The sequence below is a fragment of the Ictalurus punctatus genome, chromosome 11 (assembly GCF_001660625.3).
Source record: "Ictalurus punctatus breed USDA103 chromosome 11, Coco_2.0, whole genome shotgun sequence".
Classification (NCBI taxonomy): Eukaryota; Metazoa; Chordata; class Actinopteri; order Siluriformes; family Ictaluridae; genus Ictalurus; species Ictalurus punctatus.
The window spans coordinates 21,437,802-21,464,263 of NC_030426.2; the positions used below are offsets into that span (position 1 = coordinate 21,437,802).

Here is a 26,462-nt window from a genome sequence, read left to right on the forward strand (position 1 = left end):
TTAAGGAGAAAATCAAAATACTCCTGAATACATATATTCAAGTGAACTCAATTATCTTTTTCGCAATCCCATCAAGTGATCAACCACATGTACAACTTAAACTTATTGAAAACAACTTAGACAAACACACGCAGAGAAGCGCTGGATCTGCAGCCTGGCAGCGCCCGGTTATATAGATACAATATACAAAGTATATATGCATTATATATAATGCAGTGTTGTCAAAATACACAAGTAACGTATATCAAATGATAGCTGTTCTCATTTGAAACAACTTTGCCTGGAGAACCGTTGGTGTCCGTCAAGCTGGACACCAATGTTAAAAACCTACTTTTGCGAACGATAGTCCTGGGTTTTTAGCCAAATATCAACAAAGTGCTACATGATACTCTGTGGTCTAATTATAAATAATTATCAAGGGAAAAAAAAGTCGAACTTTCAATTTTACATGTTGACAGCATGTCAAAAGTAAAGGTAGTGGACTTGGCCACGTCAATTACATTTACAGCTATAATTATTATTATAAAAAAGGTGGTACAAGACTAATTATTTTTAATGGATGAAGCATGAAGGTGAGCTGTCCTTTTACATGGAAAACACTTGACCTGAAATTAACAAATAACACTGGACACGGATTATAAATTAACAGGTGACGGATTAAACTACTGAAATTCAAATGAACAGCTAGCGCTCAACATAAAATGAATCATTTGAACATCCGTCTTCAGAAAGCACTTTATCCTGGTCACAGTGGATCTGGAGCCTATCCTGGGAAGGCTGGGTATGAAGCAGGAATCCACCCTGGATAGAGCACCCTCATTCACTCCTTGTGAATTTAACATAGGCAATCCACCTACAGGCATGCAAGGAAACCAGAGAACTCAAAGGAAACCCACAAAGACATGGGGAGAACATAAAAAAAAGAAAGAAAAACAGACCCTGGTCTGTGAACTGTTTAGGGGAAAAGCTAGAAACAGGGAAGTTCACTTATATAGTCTTCTTGTAGGCAAAGGTAAAATCATGATAATGCTTCAAATGTTTGAGGTAAACTGCAAACTAACACGTGTCTGGGTGGACAAAATTAAAATAAATGACAAATAATGCTAAAAACTAAACTAAAATAAAAATAAAAATCTGTCTGCAAGTTTATCCACAAGGCTTTAAACTTTTAAAGAAATCAAAGGGAAAAGCTATCCCATTCTAGTCACTATCTAATTTCCTGACCAATGATTTATTGTCAAGACCATTAATGGGCCATTTAGGGGGGGGGGGGGGTAGACAAACACATCGGCAATATGAGATGATGCAGCATTTCATATTGCACATTTCCCTACTGTTTTTACATGAACAAATTAATATATACACCAGCACCAGTTACACAAGTACACACTAAACAGAATACTGCAAATGACTAAATGACTAATTTCACATTCGTTACTCCAGGAAACTCCATAATAAATAAAACAGAAAAAGAATCTGGCTGTCTGGAGAAAGGAAAAAAAAGAAGAAGAAAAAAAAGAGTAAATCCAACCAATGGAAAACTGAGGTATTTTAATAACATACATGCAAGCTCGGTTTTGCACTTCTAAAACCACAGAGCTTTTGTTGATATGAACAAAATAAAAATAAAAAAAAAGTTTTAAAAAAATAAATAAAATTTAAAAAAAAAAAGAAAAGAAAACAATTCCTACAAACAATGTCCAATGGAAAAATACTAAATGGTAAATACAAGCTGTTTCCATGTCTTAATGCTTCAGTGCTCGGTGAGGATCTTTTAAAATAACCATAACCAAAAAGCAACACAAGATAAACAAAAGTCATCTATAGCTAGAACATCCTTAAGCTTGAAAGCTGAGCATTCATCTGAGGAAAAAAAAATAATAATAATTCAACTGTATGATAAATGTTTTAATCTCTTTGTGTATTGCATGCAGGCAAAAATATTCAGACTGGATACAGCCAAATTACAGAGGATTCCAGATGTATAACATCTAGATAGCACTGACTGAACTTGTCTTCACATTTTGACTTGGTCAAAAAGTACCAACGATATTAACACTGATGTATGCAGGACATACATCTTTTCTTTGTCCTCTCATCACCCAAATGCAGTTCTAAAAACAATGGAAAAAATTTGAGTTTAGTTTTCACTAACCTACAGTAAACGTTTCCTCATTGTTCGTTACGAAATAAAAAGTACCTGTGACCTCTATAAAGTGCAAGAAAACAGCACAGCAGGGTACAAAAAAACAAGTTACTACATGATCCTATGTGGAATGTCTACACAGACATTTCTAATACTGAAGAAAGAAAAAAAAAACCAACAACATAAAACTTAACAATATAAGCCTTCTACTAATATACAATACTAACATAAAATAGCAAGAATATGGCACGTTCATGGAAGCAAAAACAAAAATGGCATAATATTGCCATGAATGACAAGTTATACTGTTTAGTTTGATAAGAAAATATAGAAATTCAAGTTGAGAGTACCCAAAAAACATGCCAAAATCATTTCAAAATACAGTCTCAATCTCCCATAAACATATATGTTTTTTTTTTAATTAAAAAAAAAAAAAAAAAAAAAAAAGCCAGAGGATAAATAATCAAACACATACAAAGTTTTCTTTCATTTCGCAATGACATCATACCACACATGTCTTATCTTGCTCAGTTCATAAGCGATGTTTTTACATCGGCCCTGACGTGTTTTGCCCTTCACATTCTGGGTCACCCGAAGCCCAAACACTACAGGATACGGTTTCCTCGAAGCCTTGAGCTGAAGCGCTGCTCATACAGCCACTTTCCCCTTCACCTCCAGCTTGTTGATGCTCTCGCCCTGTTTGCTGCTCTGTTCCTCCGTGAACGTTATGTACGAGTACACCAGACTACCAGCAATACTGAGGAAACACGCATACAAACACGTACACACAATTAGCACACTGGTACAGTTGACACCTTTTCTAACGGGACGACAGAAATCGTCGATAAAGTTTCATAGCGTACCTGATGTTCAGACCTATGAAGTTAGTCCAGGAGAAAATATAATCCCCTCCAAACACCATTCCGATATAAGTCACTAATATATTCTGTAAACCCAAGGTAGAAAAAAAAAAAAAAAAGCAATAAATGACAAAATGCAAAATCCAAATGATGTCAGCCATCCAGCTGCCGCCCCGCCCCCCAAATTTTTATTTAAAAAAAAAAATAATAATAAAATAATTAAACAAGCTTACTTTCAGACAGCCAACTATGGTCGTCGTTAATGCAGAGTTGTACTGAGTGCAGAGCACGGTGGAGTACATCAAGATAAACCTAAAATCCAGAATCGCCGAAGCATTAAACGTCACGTTCATAAAACTGCACGTTTTATCAACCTTTATTTCTTTATATTAATTTACCCCATTATGCAAGACATGATGAACTGTCCGACAAAGAGTCTATCTGACCAGCCCTCGTAATCCAGGGCCTAGACAGAAGAGAGACAAAACATTTACATTTCCTCATTTAGCAGACGCTTTTATCCAAAGCGACTTAGAAATGAGGAAATACAGGCAAAACATGTCACTTTCAGGGTTTCCACTGCTTTCCTAAGGGTAAATTGAATCATTTTAAAGATTTTTATACAAGACTACATTTGAAGCGGTATACCAAATATCAAAACATGTCCTGACAGCTGAAATGGGAAGGGAAACGGTCTAGTTATGTGTGTTTTACAGCGAGAAAAATCTAACACTACGGAGAAGAATTACGGAAGGTAAAAAACAGCAGACAGGCTTTAATCTGGGAGAGTGCTTTCTGCTCTCCTGATACTTTTGGTTGAATTGATATTTCACTTGTCAGCATTACAGTGTATGCTAGCTCAGCTCGGCAGCAGGTAACATTAGACGGTCCGTACAGGATTTCGCAGTTATTTTGTCATTGTTTCATGCAAAAATGCTCGATTTTGCTGCAGCTTTTTTTTCCTTCATAATTTGCGATGCAACTTGGAGTTATTTGTGCTTTTTTTTTTTTTTTTTCCCGCAGAAAACCTCTTGAATTTGCTGATATTGCAGTTGCACTAAATTTTTCGCATTTTTCCTCGGTCTTTCACGGTGAAGTTTGTAAATGATTAAATGAGAACTTTTAGCTGTACTCATATTCGATGCACGTGAATCACAAAGGGCTTTGGCTGAATGCGCACTGTGACGGCGTCCACATGATGCGTCTTGGCCCAAATCTGCGATCGGTTTTAAAAACTGCAAGCGGAGTCCGCTTGGTTTTGCGTTCATTTCAGCGATCGCAAAATCCCGGTGGAACCGATCAGCTCGACTTTTAACGCACGCTTCCTTTGTGGTGCGAGTGAGGACTACACATTTTGGGACAATTTAATACTGAAAGCCTTGAATTTGTGGGATAAATCGCGTTAGATTTTAAATGAAGACTTTTTAAATGAAGACCTTGAAGTAGACATACAAACCAACAGTACACACTTCTTCGGTAAACTTCAACACGTTATGATGGGAGATTAGAGGATGTGGAATAAGAGGAAAAACAGCTATTAATAAGGAAGTGCTTGGAATTAGTTTGCACTTCCGTGTTTGGGCACCACCAAAAAGAGTAAAAGCAAAACTGTCTCAATATCACGGTTAGAATAACAAAACAATGATGTTACGCAGAGATGAATCTCGTCCGCAGAATATCGGCTGCCGCTGCTTCAGAGGCGAACCTGATACAGCTATTGAACTGCATGTCCCTACTTGGTTGGAATGAATACCTGTGTGTCAGGTGTGGATAAAACTGGCTATTCCTTTTGTAATGTGAATAAAATTCAAGACAATCCACTACCAACAGTTCAGTAAATTACACCACAAATAAATAAATAAATAAATGTTTACAGAGCATTAAAAGGCTTCATTATTATCATCATCATCATCATCATCATCATCATCATCATCATCATCCTCCATCCATTCTCTGTACCGCTTATCCTATAAAAGGGTCGCAGGGAGCCTGGAGCTTATCCTAGGGGACTCGGGGCATGAGGCGGGGGACACCCTTGATGGGGTGCCAGACCATCAAAGGGCACAATCGCACACACATTCACACACTACAGACAATTTGGAAATGCCAATCAGCCTACAATGCATGTGTTTGGACTGAGGGCGGAAACCAGAGTTCCTGGACCAAACCCCTGAAGCACAGGGAGAACATGCAAACTCTGTGCACACATAGCAGAGATGGGAATCAAACACCCAGCCCTGGAGGTGTGAGGCAAACATGCTAACCACTAAGCCACCACAACACCTCTTCTTCTTCTTCTTCTTCTTATTATTATTATTATTATTATGAATAATAAATAAGAATACTTTTGAAAATATCTTGAATTTAGTCAAATTTATTTATCCAGTATTTCCTATTATAAGATTACTATAAACCAAATAAGATTATTCAACTTATTTCTAGGCTTTTTTTTTTTTTTTTAAACTAATGTCAAACTTTACATATTCTTAGTCCATCTCCAGATAACTTTGCTTCTTTCTAGTGATAAGTGCTTAATATTAGCTAAATTATCTGCCAACAAAAGACGACTATTTCAGGCTTGAAATTAGTAACAATCATCTAGAAATAGGTTTAATAATATTATATTTGCTGTATTGTTATCTTATATTAGCTAATATGAGAAATGTTTTCATTTTATTTGATAAATAGTTTTGCTAATTTACATGGATTTATGTTTAGTCATGGATTGAATAAACAGTCAACGAGGGTGTATTTAATTAACATTTTAACAAATGTTTGTGTGACTATTTGGGTTTTTATCAATTTTATTCCTTTTCTTGTTAAAACGACCTACAGTTTATTAATTCTGCAGTTGACGCTTTGTTAATATTAACTAAACAATGTTAAGTAAGGAAATCGTTATGTAAAGCACGACCATGATTTGAATATATATTGCAGAATACCTTGCTTTCATTTCATGCACATCCCCATGAGCCACTATATTCAACCTGTTTATCCAAGTGGGTATAATGGTGGCTTTGTGCATGAGCAGCTCGCGCTCCTCTGAGGGAAAGCGTGCTGAATAAACTGAGGCCTTGCTGTGAACACACAGCGCTGCATAAAATGAGCCATTCATGGGGCGTTTATCATGATTTGAGTCCTGAAAAGGAGCAGCTAGTCGTGAAACATGCGTTCAAAGTGAAAAGTTAAAACGGAATAAAATCTCTCAGCAATGTAGTTTTTGCTCTTCGTGGCAAACAAAACAATCCTGAAGGGAATTTCTGACTATCAGTCAATGTAAAACTGAAGCAGCGCTGAAAGAGAAAACCTCTAAGCAGGGGAGCAGATGGTCTGACCGAAGCCGCCAGATAGCTCTGGTGATGAGGGATTGTTGATGGATGTCCATCAAACAGTCATTTCATGTTATAATGGAAGTCCTTCAAGAGAAACTATTCTACATTTTGACCTTTAAAAAGTTCAAACATCAACTGTCGCACGTGTCTCGATGTTCGCTCTATATTACGGACTGCTTACCTTATCCATTTCTCCAGTGACGTGTGCCAAAAGGAGTGTAGGCAGGATCATAAATAAAGCGTTGTAATAGAGTAGACCATACTTTCCCAGCTCCTGAGGAGGGGGAGACAGGGAAACAGACAGGGTTATTTATGGTACATTCCCGCGTGCAGATGTCATGAATGCATTCCTCACATCTCGGTCTCTTTTTCGAACGCTCCCAAAACTAAAAATACGCAGTGCAGGACATCTGACTTACGGATCAACTTTTCTACCCAGAATAAAAGCGCAAACCCTTCTGTCGATGACTCTCTTATTCTCCACGCTGGATCTTATCTCAAGATCTCAATATCTGAAATCTCTCACTGTATAAAAACGGCATACTTTACAACATTCAATCCAAAACACTCCAGATAAACGGATCGTGGCGTTTGGATCTATGAATAAAATACATTTTTGTTGTCATTTTGTAGCTGCTCCAACTAGACATGTCCTGATACGGGAGTATTTATATTGGAGTTGTTACTGTCCTGTTCATTAAAGAATTTTTTTTTTTTTTTTTTTAAATCAATTGAGGTTAAATGAATCAGTCTAATCATTATTACTGTGCTTTACTTGCAAATTAATACTTGATATGAAGGTAAAGCATATAAACCATGCTTATAGTTTGGTGTGTAAACCGTGACAGTTTATACAGCATAGACTATGATTTATCAAGTTCCTATTTTGCATGAGGATGTGCGCATATTTACGCCCACTCCTGACCATGCGTATGCAGGAACCTCTATTGTTCACTGCAGGTGACACACATGAAATGTACAGTAAAATCATTTGGCACATCTCAAGATTGACTGAGATTATGCCTTGCTTAAAGTTTTGGCACACGCAAGGCTCTGGGTTACTGATCAGAAGGTCAGGAGTTCAAGCCCCAGCACTGCCAAGCTGCCACTGTTGGGATCTTGAGCAAGACCCTTAACCCTCAACTGCTCAGTTGTATAAATGAGATATATGTAAGTTGCTCTGGATAAGGGCGTCCGCCAAATTCCATAAATGTAAAATTTATTCTAGGGTTTTTAGCCATGGGCACGTTACAATGAGAAATTAGTGGCTGGTCCGGCATTTCCCAAACAACTATAAGCCAAATACTCACTGTCATATCGCTAATGCCAAAATGCATGACATTTCTGAGTATAAAACCTGAAAAGACTACGATAATGATGGATTTTCATGCCATTGAAGGGTTTCTAAATGTAACTGGGGCAGTTGAATGTGCACATATTGCTGTAAAAGACAAACCATTCTTACGTAGTGTAACAGGATCTGTACCTCGTTGTTGATGAAGATCTTTTTATAATCAAGGGAAGTTGTTTACCATATATGGTGTGTGTGTGTATAGGGGGGGGGGGGCTTTCTTTATGCAAATGAGTGTGGCCTGCAGAATGAGTGACGTTTTCCCAACATCTATTAAGTACAGCTGTGCATACAGGTGTTTTAAATGCCAATTTGTTATGCATACTGGAGGTTGAACACACGTTTTGATAAATGATTCAATGAAGTTTATTAGAAATACAATTTTTTTTTTAGCCCAATTGTATAAATTTATTCCATTTGACTGAGCATGTAAAAAGGCCACATTACAGTTTCAGTGTGCTTTTACTACTAACATTACTACTAGTACAGCACACAATTGACTGAGTAATATACCTTACTTCACTCCAGTGCTGTTAACTTAAACGCTGTAAGTAAGGAATAAATCGGCGGTGTGCTGTTATAGAAAAATAAATCAATGACGGAGTGATGTGAGGCGAACCGACCCAACACAGGGATACTTTCACCACTCCAAAGGTGATTATTTTCCTATACCGGCATTACTAGCATTTATTATTAGGTTAAGATTTTGAGTAGCATCCACCATACAAGTCCCTGTGTATTAATATAATGAATACACATTAACATGCATGATTATAAACCTGTGATTTGCCTTGGAGCTGGCACTACTCTCGGAGCAGCCGTGTTAGAAAATTAACTAACACCTTCCGACCAATCAAATTCAAGAATTCACCAGTGCTGTGGTATGTACTCTGTGTGTATAATTGTCCAAAAATCGCATACTCATGTACTATTCTAGACGATGTTAAGTACTGGAGTGTATCGTATATATAAAACTGACTACTGTGTTACACTGTGTAGGTAGCGAACATCAGGTAGCACTAATTGTAACCCTGCACTATTGTTTATTCAGAACTTGTGATGTAAAATACAAAACAGTTGGTATTTGAAAGTTGTTCTACACGACAGAAACAGTCCGGCTTCGAACCTAGTAGCAAATGTTTAGCATTAGCTTCACAGTATGCCATTTGTTCAAGCACATAATCGTATATAAAATAAAGTTCTCGCGAAATCACCCTTATCTTAAGCATGAAATCTACGTAAACTTCAGCTTTTCTGTAGAAGCCTGTATTCACTTAGTGGCATGACAACACCTTACCTTAGAGTCCAGCTTCTGTTTAACAAAGGCTCCATTAGCAGCAGTTAAGATATCATTCATTAAGATGAATACATAGCCCTGAAGGTCAAAGGACAGGTCGGCACTGGACGAAACAGAAGTGGGACACACAAGAGGCATTAATTAAGGTTAGAGTAGAGTATTTCCACAACATCAAAATGACAGTGACACACTGTACTACAAACCTTGAATGCGTTTGAGGCACGCAATCAGTGATTCAAAAACCCTTTCGGTACTGCAGTCATCTACATAGTGCAAATGTTTTCTACTGAATGCAGTATTGTTTGAGTTAACTAGCTAATAAAACTCACGCGTGCCAAGAACATTTAGACCCGTCACGACAACTACATTTGTTGGACGATATATTGTCGCAGAAATAATTGCGATTAAACGATATTACTGTCATTTTAAAACCATTTTATGCCTCCGATATAATGATAATATAACAGCATAATAATGCAAGTACACTCTCTCAAAGAGAAATGAACTTTTAATTAAGAATATTCACTAAATAAATTAAATAAAACCACACAACCAAAAGAACAAATAAAATGGACTGTAATACAATATTGTGGATTCTTTACGCTTTAGTTCTTCATTATCTGTGTTTTAGTGCGTTGTTACAGAACCAGCGTACTCACAGCGTGACTTACCGTTCTACCGAGCGTCTTACTTAACTTCATGTTCACCTGTGTGTTCGCATCATTCTGTGGTGCGGAAGCGAGTTGTGATACTGTGTTTATGTTGTGTGTAAAGGTCTGATTAATCTCATACGTGTATAGGAAGTGTTCGGGTGAGTTAATTAACCCGCTAGTAAAGCGCTTCAGTTTACCGCCGTTCGTTCACTCTTCAGCTTCAGCTCACGCAGCTTAAGCGGCTCGATCCCCGACTTTACTTCATTTACTTTACTTTATTTCAAAACACTAGAACTTTCCTTTCTACATTTTTCTTCTTCAAAAAACATTGCGTTGTTAATATCTTGCGTGTCATTTGTTTTCGACAGTATGTTTTAATTAAAATCTAACGCTAGGTAAAAATCTTAAATTCGAACGCACAGTTTTTGCATTCGAATGTGCGTTTTTATCTTAACTTCGAATTTTAATTTGACAGCCCTACAGCAGTCGAGAGGACAGAAGCCAAGCGAGCGGCTTAAACGTCTGTGACGTTCATTCTTATGTAAACACTACGGGCGATATCGAGGTCGGCAAAATGATCGAGGTCACGCCCATATATCGTACGATAAGTCGATAACGTCATTATCGTGACCGGCCTAACAACAATATAACCTCAACATCTTTATACTCACCCACAAATATTTATAACATTAATTAGACAAGTGACAACATACTGGAATGGCAGTGTAGTGTGAGAAGAAAAGCTGTTGTTTAATTGTTTAATATTTTCTTATATTTATTTTTACTCAATTAACGGGTTTTATTGAATGTTTAGTTCCATATTTTCAGTGTGAGACTGATATTGCCTAAATGATATCTTGATGAGGTTGCTGTATGTTGTGCTTTTCTGTGCCTTTGCCACAATAGCCAAAGTCATCTCTCTCATGCTCTGCCTCCTGTTCATTTATCATACTATAATTCCATCCATCCATCTTCTATACCGCTTATCCTTTTCAGGGTCATGGGATCATACTGTAATTATTTGATATTATTGTCCCAATAGTAATGTATGGTGTAATTATTTCAGCTCAGCTGAGAGATTTACCTTGCAGCGACAAAAGCCCCAAAGATCATTGTGAATACAGTGAGCTGAACTGGCCATGAGAATGTCTTCCTAAAAGAACAGAAAAAAAATCATGATCACAATCATCATCATCATCATCATCACAGGGAGAAAACATACATGACATCTTTACTGAAACAGTATTGCTACAGTTATTCACTGTCTATTATTTACACTGCTTGTTCACTCACTTTAACAAGAAGCCCTCAGCAAGCATTGTGAAGAGAATGGAGAACCTCCTCAACACTGTAAACATTGGCAAACTGGAGATGGAGAAATAAAATGTAATCATTAATTAAATCCAGGACGCTACAATACACAACACAATACTTCACAGAGTCCTGATTCTCACAGTAACATTTGCATTGTTTAGTCGGATTTTATTTTCCCAGGTCTGATCTTATTGCCTTAACGACTCATATTTGGATTTGTAAGTGTAAACAGACCTCTACGCTGAAGCGACCCGCATGTGCACAAGTCAACATGCATGATTCACGCACGTCATGAACGAGAAATGAAACGTCACTCTTCCACAATAAACAAAACACAAGCTTTTAATCGCAGAGATAATGAGGATCTTATCGAACACCACACAGGAATGTGGCTGTAATATGATCTGAAAAGACTGGATTTGTGTGTTCACACTCTTATTAAAAATCCTAATGTGAACACAGCCTTGGGGTGCGTTTGTGGTGTTAAAAAAAAAAAAATATCATACTTTAGCCTTTTTGTTCCAAAGAGTCCGGTTACTTGATTGCCTACATATAGAAGAGGTAGAGGAAAGGTCTGAAACAGAAAAAAAATAAAAATCAGTTTTGTTCATTAATATCAAGAACCTCCTAGGAGTATAATATCAACATTGAAGTTCTTGATCTCAAAATGTCTGAAATGATACACGCCGTGCCAGTGCGGTTGTTCTAGTTCCAGACATGGTTAGTCATGGTATATGATCAGATGATTACCCCACTGTTGACTTCAAAATACAGACCGCGTTTATTCAGTTATATTTGTATAGCGCTTTTTACAATGGACATTGTCTCAAAGCAGCTTTACAGAAACACAAACATGGTATACAGATTTTAAGTGTGTGAATTAATCCCTATTGAGCAAGCTGGTGGCGAAGTTAACATCCACCCGTTTGTTTTTTAATCCCCTAAAGGGTCATTACTTCACTGGTTTCACAAAAATGTTGCAACTCTCTCGGTTTACACTTCCCTGAAATCATACTAAAATAACTTGAGTTTGTTGGTGTAGGGGACACGGCTGCACTGTAAGCCTCTTAGTTGTGTAATCCGCTGCTGTTATAAACACATTGTAGTGTCACCTCAGCTGTCACTCCTGGTATGTTCGTAACTTTATCGTACAGCTATCAAACCCACGGAAGACCATGGCACTGCTGACTGGAACTAAACAAAACCACTATGTATTTTTGGCTAAGCACACTGCCGCACTATTTACATTTTTTATATTTTATTTTACTTAGCACAACACTTTTCCTCACAGCCTCCCTCCCTGTCTTTCTTTCTTTCAGCTAATGACAACAACGTGATAAATACTGACAATGTAAGAGATTTTAAGGAAAGGGCATACCCAAAAATACCTTTCTAAGAAACAATTAATTGATCTTGCTTCCTTTGTGTGTGTGTGTAATTTATATATATATATATATATATATATATATATATATATATATATATATATATATATATATATATATATATATATATATATATATTATATATATACACACACACATATACATACACATATATACATACACACACACAAACATACATACACAGACACAGATGTGCTTTTTAATAGCTTTTGAAAAAAAGATTTCGTAATAAATTGTTCCTTTAATTTTCAAACCTGGCGTGTGTTGTGCGTTTTTAAACTGGACATTAATACTGTGATACACGAACTGCAATATTTTTCAGTCATGCCATAAAAAACTCCAACCACAACTCCGACTTTGATGCGACTTATGAATAAAAAAAAAAAAAACCCTCTTGATAGTAAAGTCTTAGACGAGATGTTTGACAAAAACTCGTATTTTCTGGCTTGTAATACACACGCTTTTATTGAGACGTACTCTGATTTTCGTATCGTCTCTACTACACCGGTCCGAATGCGGCCTTTCTTACAGCAAGAAAAGGTTCACACAATTGACTTGCCATCAAATGAAATGACTGCTGTCAATATTAATCTCTCAGGTACCTAATAAATCTATTTAATGAACTGGGTACAACTTCCTGCTGTGCACCGAATATAAAAGTCCCGATGAACAATATTAAGCATATATTTATTTTGTAATGAAATTCTGAAATGACTTTGTTTTGTTTTGTTTTTAGATTAAACTTCTTTTGTGGTCTGTTTTCACTTTGGTTAGCGGTTTCCTACATTACCCACAATGCTGTATATTTACCTGCCTTTGTGCATTCGGATTTAGGCTTTACATCAGCGCTAACTAGCCTTTAGTTCAATTTCATGCTAATCCCATCATCAGCGCCATCGTGCTCATGATCTTGTAGTTAAGTGCGACTGCGTCGCACTTTGAGCCCCAAAACATGACAGTGAACGTCACTGGAAAATAACGAATGAGAGAACAGTGAAGCCTGACCGTTATCCCTTACGTTAATGCGGAGTACGTAGACAGTGTGAACAAGCACTGTGTGTGTGTGTGTGCATGAGATAGAGGTGTGCTCACCTTGCTTAGGATGTTGAGCTCCCACCCGGGGAAGGTGATCACCCGCAGAGCTTTTCCAGACCACAGCACCAACACTGTGGCCAACATCTGTCATTAACACGGCAACACAGAAACAGGACGTTTCACTACACCACCAACCACAGGAGAAAAGAGCTACTATAGGAAATGTGTCTTACCTGCCCAATGCCGAGACATATCGATGAAGGAAACCTGTAAATGACAGAAATGTTTTAAGTCACTACAGGTAGAAATGGCCATTTTGGTTATGTAAATAATTTTGTCAGATTGTTGAATATATCACATCTATAACATGTCTTTTCTTAAACTGTTGTAATAATGTGTTTGATTCGCTGTTTGTGTACACTCATGCTCGTTGTATTATTTGAAACTTAGCAACTCTGATGAAGGCTTAAGCCCCACGTACTCAGCACAATGACATCATGTCCTTTATGTCTGAAAAACTAGTTTCATGATATATACACTACCTGTCAAAAGTTTGTGGACACTCGACTGAACTGTTTCTCATGGTCTTAAAAACATTTTGATCTGAAGGTGTGTGATTAAATGTTTGAAATCGGTGTTGTAGACAAAAAAAATAATCGTGCCGACATATTCATTTCTTTCATTAGAAAACTAACATTTTATTTACAAAAAAAAATATTATTTTAAACGGACGACTCGGAGCGAAATGTTCTGAAAAGCAGCCGATAAGAGTCCGGCGTCGGTGTGAACTCCTTTAATACTGTTTAAAAAAGCATCTCAGGGAAATTCCTCAAGAAATCCGTTGAGAAAACGCCAAGAATACATTTCTGGAAATCCTAAGCGAAAATGTCTACTTTGAAGATGCTAAAATACTGAATTATTTTGGATTTTTTTCATCACAACATAGTTCCATGTGTGTTACTCCAGATTTTTGATGACTTTATTTAAAAAAAACAAAAAAAAAAACAATGCGCCCGTTGAATCTCACCTACGTCTCTTCATGATTTTCTCAACAAAGCCACACACTGTTCTCGTGTCTGCCAAGTTCATTCAAACATACAACATACTACTGTGCAAAAATCTTCGGTACAGAGCAAAGAAGCCTTCAATAAAAATCAAATGAAACATTTCTACATCAACAAAGAATACTCGAAAGAGCAGTAAACCATAATAAACTGAACAAACTCAAAGTATTTGGTGTGACAACACTTTGCTTTCTCAGGTAGAATTTGTGCTGCTTTATATGGAAACTGGCTTTTTTTTTTTGGCAGCAAAACCCAGCAGCCTTCATTTTGTTTTTCTACCTGAAAAAACTGGTTTGTTATGCAATACGTTGCTTGATTTTACTGACAAACATTTTTCTGCAATATTAAATTTTTTGGTGGAAAAGTAATGCTTGGAAATCTAAAATCTTTCTGTACTGCCTCTAACTCAGAAGACATAAAAAAAAAAAAAAAAAAACATTGTGTGCAACAAAATACAGTGCCCAGGACTTTCTGCACAGTACGGCACAGTAATATCCAGAGTGTTGAGTTAACACCTACAGTCTTTGCACACTAGCATACTGGGACACTGGGCATAACCAAACACAAGAAATAGCTCAGTAAACACTCTAGTTGTTAATTCAGCACTGGGGAGTTTGCGGTTTGTATACTTGGATGTACAGATGCACAGTTTGTGTACAGTTCCCAGGGAACCTGATTCATGAAACATTTGTTTAAAAAAATAAATAAATAATAAAAATTAATTCTTCTTAACTGCCATTTTCTTCTTATTTTCTAACTTAAGAAATTAGTTTTCCCAAAGATTCTTCTTGACTATTCTCTCCCTCCCTTTACGATTGTTCCTAAGACAAAACATAAGAAAAATTCAAATTCTTTAAAAAAAATACAATAAAAATAAAAAATCAAAGTAAATTTGTTAAAATTAGGATAACTGCCAACTTGTCATAGAGCCCTAACGTTTAAGATTTGTAATGAAGTATTTGGGTTGTTTCAAATATTAAAAATTAAAAACAAAATGATAAAAATTTGCAAGATGTAATAAAATACTGTATAACTACTACCATATATTATTTATATAAACTAGCATACCAATACTGCTTAATGGTTTCCACTTTCCAGCAAGGAAATTCTCCTATGATGGTAAATGTTGGTTAATGTTCTCACGCCCTTTATGTTTGAATAAATGATCGGCAGGTGACTGCTTAAAAAAAAAAAAAAGAAGAAAAAAAAAAAAAGATGAATCGATGCATTTAAAAAAAATGGCGGTATTGAATTTGTTGTAGCTATTACACAACTGTCGTTTTATTCTTAAGAAAAAAAACATTAAGACGAACATTAAGAGAACTTCTTAAGGAACCTTTTTAACTGCTTTCTTAAAAGGATTCGCATGAATCCGGCCCAGGAGCCAATCCCAGGGAACTTGGGTGGCACGATCTCTCTCTCTTACACACACACACACACGCGCGCTCCGGATTTTGGAAATTTTTGGAAATGCCAACCAGCCTACAACGCACGTCTTTGGACTGGGGGAGGAAACCGGAGTACCTAGAGGAAACCCCTGAAGCACAGGGAGAACATGCAAACTCCGCACACACAGTGTGGAGACGGGAATCGAACCCACAACCCTGGAGGTGTGAAGCTCCTCAGCAGTGGGTGTGAAAACTCTGTCCAGGGTATGCAGGGTTCTCCAGGACCAGGATTGGGAACCTGTATTCCATGGATTTGTAATAAATAACAGTGAAGTGTGATTTATTTATTTTGGTTCAATCTCAATCTCAGCAGAGGCATGAATAGGCTTTTTGTAAATGAGAGACGTGATGTATGTGTCTTGGCTCCATAAACATGTCACACTTCATTTCATAAAGTTTTTTTTTTTTCTTTTTTCTCCTTTCCCCATGAGAGTGCCACGAGGATACAGCAGAGGCACATCTGATACTTACTTCATCCCCAATTAAATTATACTTACAACTTGGGCCACGTCCAAATCCAGTGGAGCTGCTAGAGATGGTGGATTATATCGTTTTAACATGAAGTGCACTATTAGGAGAATTCGGATGTAATCTAAAAGTTCCTCTCAGTCCCACTCCCACTAGCAGTCCTAATCCCACCTGAGACAAGTGAGTCTTCTTACCTGTAGTTGGTCAGCACGCTTTTGTTGATCACAACTATGAAGAAAGAACTCACGCCGTAAAAAACCGCAGCGAGCAGCTTAATTAACAGCGTCAGGGTTTCAGCCGCCATCCCGGAGTCGTTCTCTCTCTCTCTCAGTCTTTCCTCACATCCCGTCACTCCGCGTACCGCTTCTCTTACCCCTATTTCTCTCCACGCTGACGTCTCTCAACTTCCGGCATATTTCCGCCCCCGCTCCCTTCGCGTCGCGTGACGACCGCTCACTAGGCCCCAACTAAAAACAGTACACTACGTAGGGTGCATGAAAGACTGTATTGCAACATGAGTAGTGCACTTCGACAGAAAACCAGGAAGGCATTTGAGATTCGGCCACACGCTACTAAAATAGATGGCGCGTCTGTTCTCTGTCGCCACCTAGAGGATACAGTGTGAAACTAAAATAGATTTCCAGTCAGAGCACAAACTGAAGTGTTTTGTTCCTCTTATACCACAGTGGTGTGTCATGTGATCATTTTTAAATAATTAAAGAACAACTTTTTATCCCTTTACAGTTACATATGATGATGTGGAACTGTCTGAAAACTGCAAGCACTCGTTCCCTCACTTTGTCTTGAAGTTATTAAGATTAATATACATACATACATATATATATATATATATATATATATATATATATATATATATATATATATATATATATATATAATAGATTTTTACTATAAAAGGAACCTTTCTCCTGGAGATTGTATGTATTATACATCTTTTATTATAATATTTTGAGATATTTTTGATTTCCGTGAGCTGTAAGCCGTAATCATCGAGATTAAAACAAACAAAAAAAAAGGCTCGAAATATTTCACATTATGTGTAATGAATCTAGAACATATGAAAGTTCCACTTTTTGAATAAAATGATGGGGGGAAAATAAACTTCTCCCACAATATTCTAATTTGTTGAGATGCACCTGTAATGTGTCCACGAATTAAAAAATTTGTTCTCATAACTTATTAACACATGAGCACATTTTATTAATTCATTCCCTCATTTTAGGTCGACCGTGGCCACCTTTTCCCAATTCATGCCTGCATCGCATATTGGTGATGACATGGTGACTTGGGGGCTGGTATTGATTTCATTGTTGATCAGCTGCAAGACCCTGGAAAAGATCATGGATATCATTTGGTGTATACAGTGTTTGCAAGAAGGTATTTGTGTCAGAAAAGAAGTAAGAATCTCTCTATGCTTGACACCGTTAACTCCCAGGCTCGCCAGAGCAGACTCTTGAACCCAGTCCCCAGGTCATGATATCATCACTGGTAAAGCCCCCTGGCTCTCAATATGCAATGTAGGTGCCTCCCACTTAAAAATGGTTCCATACAATGCAAAGCTTTTGAGAATATCTCTCTAACTCATTCCCAACTCAAAATAAAACTCAATCAAATTGTCTCTATCCATAACAGCAGCTAAAATCATCATAAAAGGATGATGGATTTGTGAATTGGCAAAACATGGCAACAATTTACCTAAAAACAAGGGAACGACTTAACACGAGGTGGGAACGAATTCTTAATTCGTGGTCACGATATATTGTTGTAGTTTTTTAGCCACGTCATGTACAGGGCTTCGTACAAATGCAGAAAAGTTATGAAAGATGCTTTAATCCAGATAGTCAACAGTTGGAATGTTTATTGTCTCTGGCTGACATGTGGACGCATTGCAGTTGTGAGTTTTCTCACTATCGGTATTTGAGCAGGCAGAGATCATATCACCAACCACAGTCTCCTGGAGTGATGGCGTCATGTCTGCACCACTGTTGCATCTGGAAAAGCTCATTTCATGCACACTAAACGTCTCGCAGTCCGTAACTTCAGCCATGGTGTTTTTGTATGGCTCTTTTGCTTCCTTGTGCCAGTCTCTATTATGAGGCTGTTTCTCTCTGATAATGCGGTCCATGCCATTCGGATTGCACGTTAGTGGTCTGGAGATTGACAGGAACTCCATTTTGTTTCTCGAGCTGCTCCAGCAAGATTTTAGAGTTGAAGTGTGAGCACTGCTGCTTAACCCTCTCCTCGCAGAAGAAGGCAGTGCTTTACAGCAGGCTGGAGAAATTTCTCCAGAGTCACAGGTTTGACTGGGGTTCAATCCATTAATCACAGGGCCGACACGAGGTGCTAAAACGTCTTTTTTAGGTATGAGCGAGATTTTGTTGTTGGTTGTAGACGCACATACTGAAGGTGTTTTATCTTGATAATGGAGAGGAAGTTGGGCAAGATCTGGAGATCTTATCACCTTTCCATCAGCTTTGAGCACACGCACGTTGACACCATTAACAGCTGTCCTATTCCCCTTGAGCTCAGGCTGGGTGTATGGCCTGTGACTGCGAAGGCCTTCAGCTGTCTGTCTTCCCTTCATACTGCGAATCATGTACTTTGCCTGAATGGACTCCGTGTAGAGAATGATAGCTGAGCGCATGCTCCTCTTTCTGATCTGTGGTGCGGGATCCAGAGAGTGGAATCCTGGGCTGCTGAAAGGCTCATATTCACACTGCTGAGGGCTGCACACCACAGGGAACGTTTCACTGGCTTTCTGTTGAGACTGGGACATTAAAAAAACAAACAAAAAAAAAAACAAATAGACAACATGAAATACTAAACCTAAAGAATTCTTTCATAATCATGCGGTGTGACAGAAGAAAACCTTACGGCACATGCTACAGTTGACAGAAACCAGGAACCTCATTTATAAAATATTCACACAATTCATACTTTCATGCATACGTCTGGATTGAAACCTGAAATTAAACTGAAAATGTTCTTACAGAAATATGCGTGCAAACCTGTTTGTACTGATGCACTGATATGCTAGTGTGTACATGTACTATTTCCTTATGCAGTGCCAGTGTTACTTGATTCTGAAAACTGAAGAAGCAGTATACACATCAAATATGCCAGTGGAATATATATATATATATAGTTTTCTCTGCTAAATCTCCCATATTTAGGGCGCTTTCGTCATAAAAAAAAAATTTGTACCGATAGGAAAAAAATGGCTCAGGCATCATACGCACAAATATAACAACACTCATAGCTAGAATGACAGATAACAGTTTGCCCAGCTTGCTATCTATGATAGGGTTATCAGTACTAAATGATTAAATGACTAAAACGAAGCTTGGTTTAACTCTGGAGAGGAGGTGGGTGTTTTCCTGCACGGTAGCTTTGGAGGCAGCACATCAAGACTAATCGAGTATGACCTCAAACGTCCCAAAAAATAGATCCACTGTTATTTTTTAGTTACAGTATGTAGCAACATTGAACTATTGACATGTCGTAAATCTCCTCACTAACTAATCATTTCACCACCGTGTTTATTTTTCTTACTTGCACCACAATTTGCAACCTAATTGATCAGGAGGTTAAAAGAAAATCACTTCAAATCACTTTCCTTTGCAGAAAATGTAGCGTTTTTTACTTGTTGATTGATTGATTGATTTTGCTGGTGGTTAAAACCATTAAGTGTGTAAGCACCTTTATCTTATTATCTTATATTTCCAAAATGTGGTATGTGATTTTCACTTCACGGGTCTAGTTATCACCAATTAGAGTTTTGATTTAACTGTATATATGGGACTTTTACTCAGAAAGCATTTTCCAAGACTGATAAGACTTTTTAATGATAAGACAGTCATGACTGCTTTATGAGTCACTATTTGGACCATTTTTTATCAATAAATCGCTACCACTAGGTACTTAACCAGCCTTTTACATTGTTGGTTTTGCACCATCTGAGAAGAAGCCATTTTTTACAAGAAGTACATTGTGTTCCTTCATATGTGGGAGAAATCTAGGACTATTTTTTCATCCACATTGATGTTTTATAGGTTGCGCATATTAACTTTTATATTATAGCACGCGTGTTTTTATAAATGAAGCCCTTGTACACAGTTAGCTATATACCCTTCCTCTCTTACTGACACAAGAATGTAGGATTGAGTTCAAACTATGATTTATAGATTATGGTCAGTAAAATGTCAGGAGGTGGCTGATTTCATGCATATCTGAGGACAGATAAATGAGACTCACAAACTAGGCAGGAAAACAAGTGCAAAAGTTTGCACAGAACATTATATATATATAATTCAGTCCCGGCTCACAGTAACTGCTCAGTTGGAGATTGAAAAAAAGACCAGGCGACATTTCTTCAATCTTCCAACTATCAAATTTGGCTGAGTTTGTCCGCATCGTAGCCTCCGATTCTTGTTTTTGGTTGACAGGACTGGAACCTGATGTGGTCTTCCGCCGTTGTAACCGGTCTGCCTGATGGTGTTGATGTCTTGTGCATTCTGAGATACTTTTGTGCTTACCATTGTAGTAAACTTCCTGTCAGCTCGAACCAGTCTCGCCATTCTCAGACGTTTTTCATTCTGTTTTTCGCATCAGTGTGTATGAACTCTAGAGATTACTGTGTGTGAAGATCGATGGAGATCAGGAGAGCCTACCGTTTTGCCTTTACTTTTGTATGTCCTCTAAGTTGTAATATTCATCCTCTCTACTCTGCCACATAACAGATCAGGCCTTTGGTTTATGACAAAACCTCCTTTAAGTTCTTGGTGTACAGTTTTCACTTGGTTTTGGATTGTTATCTGGTTGTTAACCTCTTGGAGTATATCTTTGTGGATAATTTGTAAAAATAGATACACACTTTCATTTTTCCTTTCAAACCCATAAGGATACAGATTTTTCCACATGACTGTATAAAAATCATTTGCTTTACCGTTTAACCAGGTTTTAGTCATGAACTTGATACAGAAGGTGTTTACCAGGAAGTCTTTATGCAGACGAGGAGCGAGCACTTTCACATCATTCCTCATAAGTAAATCATCAAAACTAAGAGGAACAGGCTCAACGCAGACTTCTTTTTCAGTCCTATTAAAAGAAACGAGAGGATTGAGCTCTGATATTCCATCAATACTGATTCTTTTTTGAACACTTCTTAAAAGGATAAACATACTTGTTGTGAAGTGTACTGGCGCCAATACTAATATTATCAGTGTTCTCTTGAAGTTGCTGAGTATTCATCCATCCATCTGGCACTGGTGATTTAAACGATGCATCCACTTCTGGAAAACATACACATCAACCATGTTAGGAGGTCAGTTCACTTCAAGTGAATTGCTTAGACCACATTTCTTCAGAGAACAGTACTGCTGTGAGTCATACCACTATGAACTGAGGTGGAGCACCAGTGATAAATGTCTGTGTTTCCAAGACTGGTGCCTACTAAGGATTTGCTCCTGTTCACCTTGGTTAGTTCATGCAAAGAGGGAACCTTCTCCACCTGAAAGCAAAGAATACTTTTAGCTAATCACATCGCTGGCTTTCCAATCAAAGTTCATCCATTTTATATATATATATATATATATGTGTGTGTGTGTGTGTGGGTGTGGGTGTGTGTGTGTGTGTCCTAAATATTTGAAGAATATTTTCTGTAACTATCTAATATGGTACACTGAACGAACATAATACGTAATCAGGATTTCGCAGAGGATTTTTTTGTTGTGATGGTTGTGGCCAAAAATGCTTGATTTTGCTGCGGATTTTTTCAAAATTTACAATGCGGATTCGTGGAGTTTTTCGTGCTTTTCTTTTTTTTTGCAGAAAACTACTTGAATTGGCAAAATTGCAATCGCACGAAATGGTTCTGCACGGTCTTTCGTTTAAATGAGACCTTTTAGCTGTACTCGTGTGAATCAAAGAGGGCTTTGGCTGAACGCGCTTTGTGATGACGACACATGACGCATCTTGGCCCAAATCTGCGGAAAATCGGTGGTAATTTTGAAAAATTGCAAGCGCCTCCGAATTTTGCGCGGTTTGCTTGATTTTGCGTGAATTTCTGCGATCGCAATATCCTGGATGGACTGCGTAGTGCCTCGCAACAGGCAAGAAATAAGTGAGCAGATAACATTGTTCCAAAGGTATACACACTCACTGGCCACTTTATTAGATACACCTGTCCTGTCTATCACCTATTGAAATTAAAATCATAGTTGAGGTTATAAGGTATACACAATGATGCCTGGCCATGATATTAGATGTGAGGCTAACATCTAATATCTAAAATTTGCTCAATAATTAAAACATTAGATTTGAGCCATGCATTATATCACAACGTTTCATTAATGGCATAATACAAATGGTGTTCGACAAACTATCACTTACACACACACACACACACACACACACACACACACAAACTATGCAATAAACAATATAGTAAATATTAAACTCTATTACACAACAGTATGAACAAAGTGTCTGAGTGAAGTGCACTTACAAAGGTGCACTTATATGATTATAGGTATACTGTATAATTACTGACTGTATCCCTTCTGTTGCTATGAATCTTTTGTTAACTCTCCTCTACCCTGTATACCAATTAAAAAGGAGCTCTATAGGATCTCCAGTTGGAAAAACATTTCACTAGATTACATCACACGTATGTAATATGTGTGTGACAGATAAAGACCGTGAGATTATTAGATGGCGGACTGTTTCTCAGCAATCTCTAGTGATCTAATATCTGGTCAGTAGCGGTGTTATAGTAGGGTCGGTGTATCTGTGGGACTGGGTAACCTGGTAAAATGACCACTGAGTATATGCTTTGACGGGAATAAAAAAAGAAACATTTCTATAGGGACTGTAATTCTGCATAAAGAGTACAGTATAGAGCAAAATTAAGAATGCAGGAGTAGAGACTGAATTATTTCGTTTCTCAGCACCTCTCTCGACCACGCCATTTTGTGTGGAGATCGACTTTCTGGCTTGAGAGTCTGTGGCTTCTTCGGCATGATCGAGAAACTTATTCCTACATCTTCTTTGCCTTTAAAAAAAAAGAACATGGTGCAAACACGTCGAGTCAAAAGTACACTGCCAAACCACATTTATTGAGCTTGATTAAATGTATCGTTTCATTAACTACTTAATTTGAGTGAATATTTAACTGTAATAAATAAATATAAGTAAATCAAGACAACAGACATAACACAAATGGGACCAAATATTTGGCATAAAATATACTGGACATAAAATACTTTGGGCTCAAAGTCCAGACTTTTTTCTTTTTTCTTTTATCCAAACACTCTTTATATTACTGAACATTATTAATATAATAGGCAAAAAAAGAGAAACGTCCCTTTTTCAGAAGACTGGACTTTAAAGATAACTGTGTCCATTCCAAACAAGCTTTACAGATCTTTATTCGAAAGGGTTTAAACAATGTTTTTTGATGTTTGTACACCATAGACAATTATTGCACATGCACCTGTGGAACAGTCTACAGGCAGTAGGTGAACATGCCATAGTCCTGCTGCAGGGAGGCATGAGGACTGCAGATGTGTCCAGAGCAATAAACTGCAATGTCTGTAATGTAAGACGCCTAAGACGGTGCTACAGGGAGACAGTAAGGACAGCTGATCGTCCTTGCAGTGGAAAATTATATGTAAACATGTGTCCCCCCAGACCTTGGTGCCTTGGTGGAAGAGTGGAGTAACATCTCACAGCAAGAACTGACAAACTGGTGCAGTCCATGAGGATGAGATGGACTGTAGTATGGACTGTTACTTTAATATTGACCCCCACTTTGTTCAGGGACTCATTATTCCATTTCTGTTCATCAAATGTCTGTGAATCTTTTTCAGTTTAAGTCTCGGTTGTTGATTCTTGTTATGTTAACACAAATATTTACATTTTACACAAATTTAAGAAATTTGCTGGAAATAAAAGCAGTCGAATGTGAGAGGACGTTTCTTTTGTTGCGGAGTATATTTATACATATTCATAGGTATTATGTGACATTAGGGCTCTTTTATCTTGTTATTTTTTTCCTAAACATGTTTACGGGGTAAAAAAAAATATATTATTAAGACAAGTTCTAAAGTACTAAACTGCTAAACCTCTGCTCTTCAACTCTTCTTTGACTAGTATTTCCATACAGGAGTTTTAACCCTTTTAAGTCATCCATTCCTTAGCTAAGGGCACATTTTACCTCCGCACGTTGCATGTCCTGTTGATGACTTAACGTGAGATGTATGTTTTTCGGGACGTATGATAACTCTGGTACTGCCAGCTTCGACTGATTTGCTGCAGGAACTGCCTTTCATGCTTGCTGCCACAGCTAAAGACTTCCTAAACGGGACACATCAGCCTGAACAAAGTGATTCCTGGCACTTCATGTTCAGTTCAGATTGACAGAATGCTAAGTTCTTTCCTAGTATGGTGACAGTAATGTTAATAGGAATTGTATGTTGGAACAATCAAGGTACCCAGGTCATCTGTGATAAACCTTACCTTAGTCGTTTATAAAGAAGATCTTGTTCATCACTGACAATTTCCTCGTTTGCTTTGGGCTTTTTTCTGGCACTGAATTCACGATGAAGACCCAGTCCTGTAAAAGACCTACCATGGGCAAAGCACTGTGTTGACATTTGTGTCAGCTGTCGATTTTTCTGAAAAAAGGGACGAGATTTTAAATGTATTTACACTATTTTAACTTGTTCATACACATATAATGCTATGAACACTACAGTGGATTATTGTCAGAGTTATATTACCTTTGCAAGTCTATCCAGTGTGCTCTTGGAGTGATTGTCCAAGGTGTCAAAAGCCTGGAGCACTCTTGTTGTCATGTTTCATGTTTCAACCCTTATATAACACATACATACACACATACTGTATATACATATGTACATGCATACAGACATATATACATGCATAAATATATACAAGCATGCAGGAATAACTTACACAAACTTTAGAGCCTCTATATAAAGATACCAAGATAGTCCGTTAAGTCACTTTTCAGCTAGTTGTTTAGCTCACTCAGCTGGATTCACTACTCACTTCACTCTCTGAGTTTACGTTTTAAGTTCCCATTCAGTGTTGTTGGTTTTTGTTCAGCAGTCAGAGACTGAATTTAAGCTGCTGACACTTCCGGTGTCTCCCTGAGCTGCGCTGAAAGTATACAGCGCGTCGCCGTGTTGTAACCATAGCAACAGCGGCGCGAGCGTATCTCTCTCTCTCTCTCTCTCTCTCTCTCTCTCTCTCTCTCTCTCTCTCTTTCCCCCCCTCCCCCCCCCTCTCTCTCTAGCAATATTCGAGAAACAAAGTATTCATATTTCGTAATATGAAAAAAATCACAATATGGCGATTTGTTCCTTCATTAGCACAAGTAACAATAATGGTCAAGTAGTATATGTTAAAAATATTAACAGTTAAACAGGGTGAATACAGGTATATTGGGGCATCAGGTACATTGATACACAGCATTAATTTTCTGTTTTTAACCAATGAAATTACACAAATTATCCAAACATTAAATTATCAAATGCATTATGTGCCCAAATGACCAAATACATTATGTGCCCCTAATGACCAAACGCTGTACCAAATGACCAAATACATTATGTGCCCCTAATGACCAAACGCTGTACCAAATGACCAAATACATTATGTGCCCCTAATGACCAAACGCTGTACCAAATGACCAAATACATTATGTGTCCCTAATGACCCAAATGACCAAATACACATTATGTGCCCCAAATGACCAAACATGCTGTCCCAAATAACCAAATACAGTATGTGTCCCAAATGACCAAACATGGTGTCCCAAATGATCAAATACAGTATGTGTCCCAAATAACCAAATAGAGTGTGTGTCCCAAATGACCAAACATGCTGTCCCAAATGATCAAATACAGTATGCGTCCCAAATAACCAAATACATTATGTGCGCCATATGACCAAACATGCTGTCCCAAATAACCAAATACAGTATGTGTCCCAAATGACCAAACATGCTGTCCCAAATGATCAAATACAGTATGCGTCCCAAATAA

General features: G+C 37.6%; 2 protein-coding genes across 5 annotated transcripts; both read right to left on the minus strand.

Annotated features, from left to right (window-relative positions):
• Nucleotides 1-1,532: 1,532 nt before the first annotated feature.
• Nucleotides 1,533-16,772, minus strand: slc35d1a (solute carrier family 35 member D1a). The gene is made up of 12 exons (XM_017480176.3): nucleotides 16,569-16,772; nucleotides 13,628-13,661; nucleotides 13,452-13,538; nucleotides 11,460-11,527; nucleotides 10,933-11,004; nucleotides 10,724-10,792; nucleotides 8,987-9,089; nucleotides 6,520-6,612; nucleotides 3,405-3,472; nucleotides 3,240-3,318; nucleotides 3,010-3,092; nucleotides 1,533-2,903 (listed from the first exon to the last, which is right to left on the minus strand). Exons 1-12 carry the CDS (start codon nucleotides 16,676-16,678, stop codon nucleotides 2,795-2,797), a joined length of 975 nt encoding a protein of 324 aa, XP_017335665.1. The 5' UTR covers nucleotides 16,679-16,772; the 3' UTR covers nucleotides 1,533-2,794.
• Nucleotides 16,773-17,366: 594 nt separating this feature from the next.
• Nucleotides 17,367-25,560, minus strand: LOC108271594 (uncharacterized). Of its 4 annotated transcripts, none has more exons than XM_017479260.3 (9): nucleotides 25,465-25,560; nucleotides 25,176-25,266; nucleotides 24,913-25,070; nucleotides 24,611-24,750; nucleotides 23,346-23,446; nucleotides 21,787-21,904; nucleotides 21,578-21,686; nucleotides 21,387-21,492; nucleotides 17,367-19,162 (listed from the first exon to the last, which is right to left on the minus strand). In XM_017479260.3, exons 2-9 carry the CDS (start codon nucleotides 25,248-25,250, stop codon nucleotides 18,224-18,226), a joined length of 1,746 nt encoding a protein of 581 aa, XP_017334749.1. In that variant the 5' UTR covers nucleotides 25,251-25,266; nucleotides 25,465-25,560; the 3' UTR covers nucleotides 17,367-18,223. The 4 variants fall into 4 exon arrangements, with proteins under 4 accessions (XP_017334749.1, XP_017334748.1, XP_017334751.1 ...); XM_017479259.3 differs by having other exon boundaries at nucleotides 25,369-25,560; XM_017479262.3 differs by lacking the exon at nucleotides 25,465-25,560 and having other exon boundaries at nucleotides 24,913-25,020; nucleotides 25,176-25,255.
• Nucleotides 25,561-26,462: the final 902 nt, after the last annotated feature.

Coding starts and splice junctions, on each gene's coding strand:
- slc35d1a (XM_017480176.3), bottom strand. CDS start 16,678: ATGGCGGCTGAAACCCTGACGCTGTTAATTAAGCTGCTCGCTGCGGTT. Junction 13,662..16,568: donor AGCGTGCTGACCAACTACAG/GTAAGAAGACTC, acceptor TGTCATTTACAG/GTTTCCTTCATCGATATGTC. Junction 3,319..3,404: donor ATCATGTCTTGCATAATGGG/GTAAATTAATAT, acceptor TCTGGATTTTAG/GTTTATCTTGATGTACTCCA.
- LOC108271594 (XM_017479260.3), bottom strand. CDS start 25,250: ATGACAACAAGAGTGCTCCAGGCTTTTGACACCTTGGACAATCACTCC. Junction 23,447..24,610: donor AGGACATGCAACGTGCGGAG/GTAAAATGTGCC, acceptor TTTTTTTTAAAG/GCAAAGAAGATGTAGGAATA. Junction 19,163..21,386: donor GTCTGCATAAAGACTTCCTG/GTAAACACCTTC, acceptor TTAATGTCCCAG/TCTCAACAGAAAGCCAGTGA.